At 27.5% G+C, this 14,638-nt stretch overlaps 1 protein-coding gene across 2 annotated transcripts; it reads right to left on the bottom strand.

The window, feature by feature from the left end:
• Nucleotides 1-2,241: 2,241 nt before the first annotated feature.
• LOC108833985 (triacylglycerol lipase OBL1) lies at nt 2,242-10,854 on the bottom strand. Of its 2 annotated transcripts, XM_056987341.1 has the most exons (7): nt 10,448-10,853; nt 9,799-9,934; nt 9,681-9,738; nt 7,949-7,982; nt 4,472-4,607; nt 3,308-3,779; nt 2,242-2,685 (listed from the first exon to the last, which is right to left on the bottom strand). In XM_056987341.1, the coding sequence occupies exons 1-7, from the start codon at nt 10,764-10,766 to the stop codon at nt 2,404-2,406; spliced, it is 1,437 nt and encodes a 478-aa protein (XP_056843321.1). In that variant the 5' UTR covers nt 10,767-10,853; the 3' UTR covers nt 2,242-2,403. The 2 variants fall into 2 exon arrangements, with proteins under 2 accessions (XP_056843321.1, XP_056843320.1); XM_056987340.1 differs by having other exon boundaries at nt 9,681-9,934; nt 10,448-10,854.
• Nucleotides 10,855-14,638: the final 3,784 nt, after the last annotated feature.

Raw genomic sequence — 14,638 nt, 5'->3', positions numbered from 1 at the left:
TTTGAAAAAATATACAATATTCAAACTAAAATGATAATATTTCAAATTTTACAAAATATGAAAACATAGCTAATAAAGAATAACGTTTGAAAATGCACCACGAAAACCAAACTATATATGTTGTAATAGTTAAATGATCTAATATTTTGAAATCTTAATTAAAATAAAATTTAAAATCATAACATCTAAATATATTGTTTTTCTTTGAACACACTAAAAATATTCTATATCATTAAAATTTACTGAAGTAATAGGATAGATGGTAGGGAAAATTTGGATAAGTACATTTCAATAAGATTATAATTTGAAAAATACACCTTTGTTTAAGTTTTTTAGAAAATACACTTATTTATATATAAATTTACTAAATTGCCCAATCTTAATATTTCTCAATTCATATTAAACATTTTTTAAAGAATTGTTTAAAAAATCATTAGAGAATCTACATAATATCTTTTTAATAAGCTTTCTTGCAGTACAAGATGCACTTGATCAAAAACTTGATGAATTATACAAAAAACGTATTCGTCTATATATAAATATATATAAACCTCTGCTATGTATGTTCGTTATTTCTGTTATTTGTTTTTGTAAAACCAATAGCATCATCATCCATTTGTTCATCTTCCGAAACTCTTGATTTAGTTTCAGAAATCTTGTCTTCATTCCCGAGAAAATAATTTATGCAGAACCCTAAACCAATATCGCTTCTCTCTTCTCGATCCGAACACTCTGAGCACAAGCTTGCCAACTGAGTTTTGCAAAAACTGAAACTCGCTATCTCCGCCACGTGCGTTGGACATAGCAGCTCTCGTTGGTGGAAGATATGATCTAGCTTCGGACAGAGGAGGCAGATTTTTTGAGGCCGAAGAAAGATGTGAACTTAGCGATGAAGCAAGTGAAAAGGGAGTTGAGGAAGATGAACAATGTGAGATCATGTGATTCTGTTCGTGTTTCTGCTTAGCTTCGTATCGAAGTTGTTCGCCGCTATTGATGTTTGTTCCTCTCTGCTAGCTTCGTTGTTGTAACTGAGAGAGAGAAAATCTTGTGCCTATCAACACTTGCAATGGATTCCTATCAAAAAGTCAAGCCATTAATTATCTGATCCCTGTTATTTTGTTTCTGGATACGACTACCCTGTCACCGAAACATCATTTTTCAGACACCACGTTGTATAAAGTAAACATATGATTATTTATTTTATTTATCTTTGTTATTGTAACATATTTATTTTAAATACACATATTTATCTTAAACATTAATAATTATAATATTTTTATTAATTCGAATTTATATATTGATTATTGAAATATCAAACTGGGGTAAAGAAGTAAATTCCCACTAGAGAAAGTATAGTTTTCAAAAAAATTAAAGGCAGAGTATTTTTCAAATTTCAAATCTTAAATAGGGTATTTTGCAAATTATCCCGGTAGATGGTACTATGTATAAAATTTACTAAAATAATAGGGCAATATTATATAAAATAGTGTTTTTATTTATAAATCCCCAAAATAATAAAATGATATATGTTAAAGTATATCTTTTAAAACACAACATCAAAATATAAATTATCTTAAACTTAAGTATTTCTAAAATATAAATAAATAAATTTTAAAAATATTATATGCAAAATGTATAGATTAAAGAAAAACATAGTTTGGAGGAGGTTCTCTATTTGATTATTTTCTGATTGCTATTTATTGTACATAAATCGAAAATAAATTGGTAAGTAATTAAAGTAAGAACAAAGTATAATGTATTAAGAAAATCACTATATATAAATAATACTGAATAAGAAATCTAAACAATAATATTATGAGTTACACAATATATAACACTAAACTAAAATTATATATTTAAAACATTTGTAATAATATCCAATACATTTATAAAATGAAAAAATTCATGCACGGACGTGCTGGTCAAAATCTAGTTTGATTTTTTATTTTCATGTCTTCTTTTCTTTTTTGAATCTAAGAGTATACACAAAACTAGTTTCGTTAGACTTCTGATAGAATGACGCAAATCAGAAGATTTTTTGCAGTTGTATCCTGGAACTCATTACATTATCGAACCGTGGCAATATGGGACGTATTTTGAGTTAAGAAAAAAAAAATATCTCGCATATGCGATTGTATCATCATTTTCTTAATCTTTGATATAATCTTATCAATTTTATTATTTACAATATTCAGTTTTCCGTAGTTTATATAACACGGTTCTATTAGATATTCAAACAAATACTTCTTATTTAAACCATTCTTATTAATAAGTTTAGAATCTTGCCAACATATAAACGATAGAAAGCCAAACGTAAACATAACATAGAAGTAAACTGAGAGTCGAATCCAACAAGAGCAGACATAGTAGATAGAATATTAGATATTAAGTATGGTTTAAATTTTAAGCAATGAATGCAATTTTATCTTCATGAGTAGTAGTAGATGGTTGAGCCAAGCCTCCCAAGCGCGAGCAGTTGACATAATCAAATGGGAAATGATTTGACATACCAGGGAGTACTATTCCCACAATCCTAACAGATCTCATCATCCAATTCTCTTTGTACTCTTTGCCTTTCCAAAACTGTATTATGAAACTCCTTATGAACTCCCAGGCACCAGTTAAAATCGTCGGTATTAACCACAACAAGTTGATGTAGTTCGCATTCGGTGCATCTTCCCTTACCTTAAAATCCACAAGTATGTGAAAAGAAATATAAAAGTTCTGTTATTATAATTTTTGTTACTTATTTGTTTGATATTTTTGAATACTTATTAAAAGCTGTTATTGTTCACTGAATAATAATTCAATGGATCTTTTCAAAAAAAAAAAATCAATGGATTAGATAATGTTTAAATGTTATACTCCCTCTGTTTTTAAAAGATGCATGTTCTGGAAAAAATATTTCTTTCAAAAAGATGTATTTTTTTATGTTTTCTATATAAAAGTTGCAATTTTCAATAAAATTAATTGAATTTATTGAAAGACTATTGGTTAAAATGCATTGAAATTTGATAATTTCTAAAAACAATGCATGACTAATGTATTTTCTTAATATGTGTGAAAACTCTAAAATATACATCTTTGAAAAACAGAGGGAGTATATTTTAAAATTCATGTGTTTGACTTTTTTAGAAAGTGAGGACTTTTAAGTCCTAAATCTAATTTGAGTTTCATGTATGTGTATAAAGTATAAACCTTTAATACAACTTGGTTTTCCTTTTTTGTTGGCTCTATCTTTCTTTTTGGTCTTATTAAATTATTAATCAAGACAAATCAAAACAAAAATGGATAAAGGCGGCTTTACCTTTCCTTTGTAGAGACTGTTGAAGTAATTGCAAGATCCATAGTGCTTGTATGAGAATAAAATCTTGTCATCGAAGGGGACTCTAGGAACCATATCATTGTTGTAAACAAACCTCTCATACTCAATTCCATGCTTTCTTACCACTTCCTTCATATACTCCCCAAATTGCTCGTCCCCTATACGTGGCTGTCCAAACGTGTAGACTCCCTCTAGCTTATCAAGTAGCACATCCTCACCGTGAACCGCAAGAATCGCTGGAAACAGAGCAGCTATTGCGCCACCAAGGCTGTGACCCGTCAGGATAAATTTAAGGTTTTTGTCAATGGCAAGCATGTCCCTAAGCTTCTGTCTGATAGTGTAGTAAGCATATTGGTGAATGAGACTTATATTTTCTTTGGGCCATCCGTTTTTTTGTAGGCCTAGAGCTCTGGAGAACCCAGCATGAATTTTGCCAACGTTCTTCATTTCGTACCTAATTAAAATTTACAACAGATGATATATATTAAGAAAAGTATTATATTGATTTATATAATACTATATAATTTATATATTGTATGCTTCACAGTGTATACATTTTTTATTTATTTTATGTTTAGTGTTTACTCTATTTTTACCAATCATTTGTTGGAATATTTATGTTTTTTTTTTCTTAATTGTTGTATTTAAACAATGTTCCATTTACGAGTATCCAAATCAACTTGGTCTTGTTCTTTGGGTCTAATTTATGTGTCAGTATCTGTACTAATCTTTGTCTTCGAAGAGTACATATCACCTTTCCGACTTATGACCCCATGAAGATTACATACTTTTACTGGCTTGGAATACAATTTTGTTAAGTTAATATTTATCTACTAGATGATAAATTTTATCTTACCGAGTATCCCACCTTCTTTTTAACTATTCATGTTTTCAGAAACGTAAATTTGTCTTTGTCCAAAACTTTTTTTTTTCTTTTTTTTCTCAGAAAAAGTTTTGTCTTTATCCAAAACACGCATATACGTAAATCATCGTAAAGGTAAATGTAAATTAGTTGATTTATCTTTTGAATAAAGAGCAGTAATGTACGAAATTCTTTTTTTTTTGGTTTAAACAAAATTCATTTTTGTGGAACAAGATTAAAACTCAGAAAAAATTATTTACAGGAACGGAGGAAGGAGTAGGTACCAAGAGACGTCGAGATCAGTACACCAATCATCTGCATCGAAAGGTTCGGTTCCTCTGAAACTGACGACGATGAGATTCGGGTTTGTGCTCGACGCCTTGAATACGAATGCTTGTGTCAGGTTTCTTTCTTGGTAAGCTACAAATAACAGAATTTAGAGATATATTTTTGAAAAAAGTTTTCTTTTAAATAACAAAGTTATATATACACAAAGACAAATTTACGTTTGTAGCTACAAATATCTGAAAAATATATCTCTTTTTCCTTTGTGTATATATAACTTTGTTATTAAAAGAAAACTTTTTTAATTATCAAAAAAAATTGTTTTGTTTTATCATGTGGTTTGTCACGATCTATTAAGTATATATGTTTCCGAAATATGTAAAACCAAACTATCAAGACTATGCAAACTCATTTGATGCAAACTATCAAGACTATAAGTTCAAAAAAAAGACGATGCAAACTCATTTGATGCAAAAAGCTTTAAAAAGAAAAACTATATTCTATCCGATTTCTTTTATTGTTTTGACACAAAAAGTTGATATAATGTTTTTTTTTTTGAAAACTAAGCTGATATATTGTTTTACTAGGTGTTTTCCTGCACCATGTGCAGTAAAATTGTTTTCAAAATTTAATTTATATTTAAAATAAAGTTTATTAAATATTATAGATTTTATTATTTTTACCGATATTTAAATATGGATTTTATTTATTTAAATATTAAATTAAGATAAAATGATTTTTTATTTAAAAATATATTGTATAATTATCAAAAATTTGAACTAACAATATTTATAGAATATGTAGATATATAAGAATATAATGATTTTACGATTAGAAATCAAAATTTTTAAAAATTGTAGCAATTTTTAAAGATTTAGTAATACAAATTGTATAATTATAGAAAATAAAATATAATATAATTTCGAAATTTAATGTTATATATGAATATATTTATTTTATAGATGATGTTTGTGATATTACCATATTTAAAGAAGTTTACCAGAAACAAATATCAATATTAAATGTAAGGTATGAGTTATTACCATATTCTAAAAAGTTTACCAAAAATATAAATCAACATTAAATAAAATAATCCATGTCATATTTTTCGGAAACCATGTCATCAATTTTAGTAGCCATGTCATATTTTTTTTTGTGAAACTGATTGTAGAAGGTTTTATTAAATATTATAGATTTTTATTTTTACCGATATTTAAATATAGATTTTATTTATTTAAATATTAAATTAAGATAAAATGATTTTTTATTTAAAAATATATTGTATAATTATTAAAAATTTGAACTAACAATATTTATAGAATCTGTAGATATATAAGAATCTAATGATTTTACGATTAGAAATCAAATTTTTTTAAAAAAATTGTAGCAATTTTTTAAAGATTTAGTAATACAAATTGTATAATTATAGAAAATAAAATAAAATATAATTTCGAAATTTTAATGTTATATATGAATATATTTATTTTATAGATGATGTATGTGATATTATCATATTTAAAGAAGTTTACCAAAAATAAATATCAATATTAAATGTAAGGTATGAGTTATTACCATATTCTAACAAGTTTACCAAAAATATAAATCAACATTAAATGAAATAATCCATGTCATATTTTTTGGAAGTCATGTCATCAATTTTAGTAGCCATGTCATATTTGTTTTGTGAAACTGATTGTAGAGATGACATGTGGCAAAATCACTTCTCAAATATAGTCCAAGGGATTCAAAAATCGATCTACTAAAGAAAAATCGATCTACTAACATCCAGCATTTGATTTCAAGAACCAGGCTGCTAAACCCCAGACAAAACACGTGACTTTGTGGTTGTGGGCTCGCTGGTGCTATTAAATATTAAATATATGATATAAAATGGTTAGTTAAACAGTAAAACCAAGCTGACCAAAAAATCCAACATTATGAATTGTGGATGATATAAATGGTTAATAAACAGTAAACAAGTTGACCAAAAACAATTATGAATTATGGAGATAATTAGTTGAACTGTAACTAGAAATTTCAAGATAAGATTTGATCTATAGTTTTATTATTTTGTTGCAAAAATGTACTATACCTTCTAAAATATTTTAATAGTTATTTTTAAGGAAAAGACAGTGAACAAATAAAAAAGGTAAACCATAGATAATATAACATTTCTTTAATTTTTAAAATAATTTTACGAGATTTGGTTACAATTAGTGATTTAAAAATAAATAAGAATGCTTGCAGCCTTATTATTAACATATATCTACCTAACTGACATTAACATTGTAACTATAGCTTATATATGCAAACTTAAGTCTTTAACGTGTCCGCCACTAAGAAAAGTTCATTAACGGGTCTTTCTGCTCGTAAATTTACAAAAATTATTGTATAACGAAATTAATATAACTTTTAATAGTTTTAAAAAGGAATATAACTTTTAATAAAATTTAAATATATCGTAAGATATTATCGAGACATGCATATTAATACTAGTAGGTTCTACTACTCTTATCGCCATATCAATAACGCGGATTCGAATCCGATAAAATGCATGTATCATCTTTTCAAAAACTGCATGTATCATCTTTTCAAAAACTGCATGTATCGCTTCTTAGCATATGTTTACGAGTCTTTCACATTAAATATTCAAAAATATATATATATATATATATATATATATATATATATATATATATATATATATATATATTCATCACGCATTTACGCTAAAATCTTTTTAGATAAAATTTGAAGGCTAGATTAGTTTAATGCAGTATGAGTGAGTGGAAGTGAGCGTATTAAAGATTAAATGGTTTGTACGAGTGGTATAACATTTGGTGGCGGATATATTTGCAAATTGGAAGACATTTTTAACTGGTTAACAAGTGGATAAATATCCATTAAACAAAATTTAAAATTATTTAATTATAAACACATACAAAAATCATAATACCGTGATAAAATATAATTGTTTTTGCTACTGTTATATACATTAAAGTATAAAGACCAATTTGGCAAAAATTATACATCAGACGACGTATAATAGGGTCACTTGCTTAGTTGGCATTTATTTTAACACGATAAGGTATCGAGACCTATTTAGCATTTATTTCAATATGATATGGTAAAGCGACCCTGATATATTATATGTAGTATATATTAGAAAATGACAATCTGAAAGGCTTTTATATCATTATATTGATGATTTAAATTACAAAAAAATATATATGAACCGGTCCTCTCTTTTTTTACCACCACGACACGAGTATGGTTTATGTCCTACGTATATCTTACATTTTTTTTTTTGAACTTAACGTATATCTTACATTTACTTCAGTTTTATGCATGTTTTCTGTAGTGTATCTTTTACATGATTTAACTGGCCTTTCGAAGCTTTATTTATACACCTAGATGAGTTAGCTTATTTATTAAAAACATTTCCCTAAAAGAATAAAGCGTTGTCTTTAACTTACCGTTGTAAAAGTCGTAGAAACCCACGAAGTCCATCTGCATAAGAGGATAGATACGGAGAATGAGGGGAAAAACAAACATCAAATATATATTGAGTGAGAAGTAAAGTCACCAAATCAATAATACCATTTTTTTAACTAAATAATACTAAAAGATCAAGTGAGTTTTTGCTATTTTTATAGTTAAAAATTTAAGTGAGTGTAATTTAATAGATAAAATTGAATATCTTTATACTATAATACAATGAATAATAATAAATCTGCTAGCATTCTAAAAACCAAAAGATATACATGATACTTCAAAGCGCTAAATATGTTTTTTTGAAAATTATGTATATGTGTGTATGATTATAATTAAAACTAGATTTTGACCCGCGCTTTCAAAGCGCGGGTTTATTTTCCTTTATTTTTTTAAATTGACAAATATTTAGTATAGTAAATGTCATATTTTCATATATTTATTTTTTTATAAAAGACTTAAACTTTTTATCTCTCTTTATCGTGTTTCATTTTAAATGAGTATAGGCCTGAGTACAATATCCGGACCCGAATAACCAACCCGAAACCGACCCGAAAATCAGGGTCCTGAACCCGATCTTACCCGGGATAAATATCCGAATGAATTCTAAATTGCTATATCCGAAGAACCGGTCTCGAACCTGACCCGAACCGAGAACCGAATGAGTACCCGAAGATATCCGAAATGTGAATATATATCTAAAATATATGTTATAGTTATATTTATAATTATTTTAATATTTTACATTAATATTATAAGTTAATTATAGTAGTTATTTTTGTACTTTTAGTATTTTTGGATAAAATATGATAGGTTGAATAAAAGTTTACCCAAAAAAACTGTATAGAATGGATATTTTGGTTATTTTTGGTTACTTTTGAGTAATTTGGATACAAAATTTTGAACTGAATCTAATACTTTGGTTACTTTGAGTATAAATAACCAAACCCGTTTTAGATACTTTGGTTATTTGGTTATTTTTCAGGTTCTTATGCATGAGAACTGAACCCACCCGGACCCGGAAAGATCCGACTCGAATCCGACCCGAAATTTTATAATACCCGAATGAGGTTTAATTTCAAAACCCGAAAAATCCGATACCGAAAGAACCGATCCATACCCGAACGGGTACCCGAACGTCCAGGTCTAATGAGTATTTATGTTTAGAAAATTAAACTTTATTTTTAATGAATTAAGTTGGCATAACTCTGATAAATTAATTTTATTATGTGGTTAATTTTTTAAATAAAAAAGTTATATAATTTTAGTAAAGATTTATACTTTTCAGTGAAAAAATTAATTTTTTATGAAGGCTTAAATTATATTAAAAAGAAAAAACATAATAATTAAGTGATTAATTTTTGTTCACTACAAAAAATATTAAGAATGGTTGAAAATAAATTATTTGAACTTGGAAAAAAAATAAGAATTGGATCTGATTTCTTAATCGGCCCAAATGGCCCAAGAGAGATCTGATGTGGGCAATGGGCTGAATCAAAAAGAAAGACCCAATATAAATGTGTTATTGATATTACTTAATTGCTCTTAATGAAATGTGCAATGTTAGTAAAGAAAAGGGTAATTTTAGTAAAAAGACCAATAGGATCCTGCTTTAATAGTATAGATAGGAAAAATTTTAATTTAATAACAAAAGAATTAAACTAAAAGAAGAAATTAAAGTTTTCGTCAAAAGAAAGAGAAGAAAATAAAGTAAACCTTCCAAGTATTCTTGACGACGGAAGTGATGAAAGATTTGTTCTCATAAGCGATTTTATTTTTTTTTTTTTTTTTTTTTTTTTTTTTTTTTTTTTGTAACTTAAAATAAGCGATTTTAGATGCCATTATTGACAACATCGACTTGTATTCTATCGTAGCAACATTTATTTTCTCGTCCAGCGCTACCCTTCGATCTGAGCATCCTAGAAACGACGTATATATGGCCGACGATTCCTCAGGCTTCAACAGTTTTCCTATAAAAAGTCCAACTTTTAGGTTAGTTCTGTAACTATACTTTTCTTAACATCACCACAAGAATCAAAATAGTTTGGTGATATATAGTTGTCTTCAAAATTCTATAATCTTCTCAACGCCCTTAATATTCATTTAAGAAAAAAGAAACTAAACGAAACTCTTGATCCAAAAGCTCAATAAGTATCTACTATTATCTGTGTGTTGTAGCGTCTTGCATGTAGAGTACTCCTTGTTCCGTCACAAATTCCGTTGAAGTGGGATAAATGTAATATTTGTCAAGTCCAACAATCCGAAGAGATTATTAACAAATGATATACGGTCCTTCTGAGATCTTTGCAGTGATCTTGCTAATTATATTTTGGGAATACTTATATCATATGCAAAAGAAGGAAACAACCTAAACCTTCTTCAGGTCAAGAATTTAATTGGTAATGATCATGATACGAAGAGAGTGAGCAAAGTTTTCAGAAAAGAGACAGTGGGCTAAAATATGTTATAGTTAGATTTCTCACCTGTCACAAGATGAAGTATCAATTTGAAGAAGCCACCATTTTCCGAAAGAAGATTGGGCCAATAGGTGAGCAAACGACCTATGAATGCCATGGGTTTTCTGATCAATATTAATATTTTCTGAACCAAAACGGCCAACGCAATGATCCATCGACTCGCGAAACTTCTCCGGATGCTTTTCAGCGTATCCGGTGTAGAATCTATGAAACTTTTGCTGGTCAGATTTGGGAAAAATAAAAGGAGAAAAAGGTCAAAAAGACTTGCTTTGGTCGGATCGACCAGAAAATAACTACTACAGAATTTCATATTGGTTTCGGACATTCTTGCAATATATGAAAAGAGAAACTTTGCTGAAATATAAGAAACAAGAAGTGAGTATGGTTGATTTGCGAGTCATGCAACCTAGAGCGAGGCTACGTTCTTATAGTGCTAGTAATAATTGGTATCGGATATTTTGTTTATTTATTTAACTATTGTTGATGGTTGAAAACTTGATACTAATCATACCAGGCCTAATTTTCGTGAACATCCCTCGTCTTTCACGTGCGAAATAAAAAGAAAATGAAATTTATCAATTCAAAAAATTGACCTAAACTTTCTTATGTACCCCCATTTTCGTTTGGGTTTGAATGATTAGCGTTGAAAAGACACGGTAATTTTTTTATTGTAATTTTTTTTCAATTAATAACTTTTTATGCATCTTTTTTTTCATGGATTGTGGAAAATAATTTTAAACTTTCACAAAACGAATTGTATTCTAGAATTAGATTTTTAGTATTATTTCAATTGTTGTCAAAAAGTTGATGAAAGGATAAGAGTGCATATATCTATACTATTAAAATAGAAATACAAATTTGAAATAACTTTCATTTTATCAATAAATTACGACCTCATGTCGCTGCTAAGTCCGTAGTTACTTAAAATAAGCCACCTAAATTTAAAATTTTGTTGATAATTAAAAAGAAATTTGGATGCATGACTATCGTACGATTTAAATTGAGACGGTAACCATAGTGAGCGGGGTGCTATGATATTTGTGTATTAATGGCTGTATTAATTAGTCTTGGCATACAGACATTTATGTGTGACCAATCTTTTTTTTCTTTTTCTTTTCTTCTTACAAAGATGTTTTTTCCACCAACTTTTAATTCCTTTAAGTTTCTATTAAAACAATTATTGAATTTTGTATTTTGCATAATAAAAACATAGATTTTTTTTGTAAACTTAATATTTTTTGAAACTTTCAAAACAAACATATATTTTGAAACTGTCAAAACAAACATGCGTCATATGTTCCATACTATTTTAAATTACAGTATAGTACGATACATTTCTTTTTCTTTTCTTTTGCAATTTGTATTTCATTCTCTGCCTCCTGATTCTTCTTACTTTGATTATATTGTTTTGTTCTCCAACACCGTCGCCACTCATCATCTCTCTCTAAGGAAATTTTAGAAAATTTCATATATACAAAATTTGTGGGTGTGTCGAGTATTCCATACTATAACATGTATAGCATAGTCACGTAATGGATAAGAATTTTAAGATTAGGATTTGGGTTTATGATATATAGTTTGGGTATATGGTTTGGGTTTAATTAAGGTTTGAGTTTAGGGTTTAGGGTTTAGGGTATATTGTTTGGGTTTAGGGTTTATGATATATGGTTTCAAAACAAATATATATTTTGAAACTTTCAAAACAATCAGACTTTCAAAACAAACATGCGTCATATGTTCCATACTATTTTAAATTACAGTATAGTACTATACATTTCTTTTTCTTTTCTTTTGTAATTTGTATCTTTTTCTCTGCCTCATGATTCTTCTTACTCACTACTTGATCAGTTATACTGTTTTGTTCTTCAACATCTTCGCCACTCATCATCTCTCTCTAAGGAAATTTTAGAGAATATCATATATACAAAGTTTGTGGGTGTGTCGAGTATTCTATACAATAACATGTATAGCATAGTTACGTAATAGATAAGAGTTTGGGTTTAGAGTTTAGGGTTTAGGAATATGGTTTGAGTTTTAGGATATATAGTTTGGGTATATGGTTTGGGTTTAGGGTTTAGAGTTTAGGATTAGGGTTTGAGTTTAGGGTATATGGTTTGGGTTTGGGGTAAATGGTTTGGGTTTAGGGCTTACGGTATATGTTTTGGGTTTAGGGCTTACGGTATATGTTTTGGGTTTAGGGTTTGGGTTTAGAGTATATAGTTTAGGTATATTTTGGTTTAGGGTATAGTGTACTCTCTACAAACCCTTAATCTTTTCAACTTTTTTATTTTCTTCATACTCTTCATGGTTGTTGTTATAAAATAATTGTTATGTACTATATATTAGACAAATATAGTATAGTATGATATCCAGCATTGTGTTAATTATCTCTCACGTGCGGGGAAGGAGAGCGTCGTCTAATTTTATACCAAATTGACACAGCTTTTTATGCATAACTATATTCTTTATATATGGTGCTGATATGAATATTAAGCAAAATGACTCATAATTAAACCAAACATCACGGTTAAACTTAGACATTTTAACAACCTAACCTAACCGATAAACTTAATGGCTGATCCTTTAAATTATGTATTTCAATGGCCCAAAACTATAAGCTTTTAATTTAATTAGTGTTTCTGTATGAATGTTATTAATTTAACAAAAAAATATTTAAAGACCTTACAGTAAAAACTTTATAAATTAATAATGTCGAGACTATGAAATTTTATTAATTTATAGAGTTATTAATTTATATAAAATTATTTTTAGATTTTTCTATTTTAGAGTATATTTTATAGAATAAAATCACTGATGTTGTCTTATATATATTAATTAAATTTTAGAATTTTGATTTTCATATAGTCGTTGTTTTACTATTTTCTGTATATTAAATATGCTTCGTAAAATTAAAATATAGTTTTAGATATAATTTTACTAAATATTAACAAAATATATTGAAATGTTAAGAAAGAAATAGAGATAAACTTTATTGTGAATATACAAAAAATAATACAATATTCTTTTATACTTCTATAAAATTTTTATATATATATATATAATTATTAATTATGACGTGGGACTATATATTACATCTAATTTTCTAAAAAAACTATTATTATCTTATTATTTTATCGTCTTGTGTCATATTTTCAACCGGTCTAACTTGAGACCGAGTTACTTTAGAGTTTTTATGAATTTATGAAGTATTAATTTAAAAGTTTGTACTGTAGTTACATGTTTTAAAGGTATTTTTAATACATTTAGTAACAAGATAAAATTCACTTGTACAGTATAGATTTTGTAATACATTCTCTTAATAATATTGCAAATTATTTATATTATATAAAATAAAATTTATAATTTAATTAGGTAACTATGTATTGTTAATCTTTTATCTAATTATAAATTTTCCTCTGAAATTTCTTAATATATAAACTATTGATACCATATAACTACATAACTAATCCAACACATAAAAAACATTCCACACGATACAGTAATGAAATATATATTTTAAATCAATATACTATAATAGTATATGTGGAACCATTAATTTTCTTTTAAAACATATGTTTATATAATTTTCAAAAGAAATATATATGCGGATGAACGGATCAACCTTTAGTTGATCTTAAATGGAATCATTTTTTCCACTAGATCTTTTTTTAAATATAAAAATAAAGATCCAATTGAACCGGAGTTTTGTCTTTTCATTTATTTTTATTTAAGAAAATGCTGTTATAAGTTGATAAAACGATTAGCAAATGAAAATTAAATATTCATAAAATACAAAGCGAATCACAAATGTTGAAAATTATGCTAATAATCGATCCATGTCCCCCCGCTCTAATTACATCAAAGAGCTCGTAATGAGTTTGTCTATAATCTTTCATAATTCCAATATGCTGTTTTTAGTTCTAAACTTTGGCATTGCCATATGATAACATTTTGTGATGAAAGTGGATAGAGCAATAGTTATTTTCTGGTTGATCCGACCCAAGCAAGTGTTTTCGATCTCATTCTTTTTTTTTGTTTTTCCCAAATCATATCAGCAAAAGACTCATTGATTCTCCACCGGATACGCTCAATAGAGCCCGCAAAGTTTCGCGAGTCGATGGAAACTTTTTTTTTTTTTGCAACGGCATTTTCACCGAATGGTGGTAACTTGTTTTTTTTTCTGCCAATTCACCAACG

This window comes from Raphanus sativus, chromosome 1, assembly GCF_000801105.2.
Source record: "Raphanus sativus cultivar WK10039 chromosome 1, ASM80110v3, whole genome shotgun sequence".
Taxonomy (NCBI): Eukaryota; Viridiplantae; Streptophyta; class Magnoliopsida; order Brassicales; family Brassicaceae; genus Raphanus; species Raphanus sativus.
The sequence above is the reverse complement of the archived record's forward strand: the minus strand, read 5'-3'. Positions and strand labels throughout refer to the sequence as shown.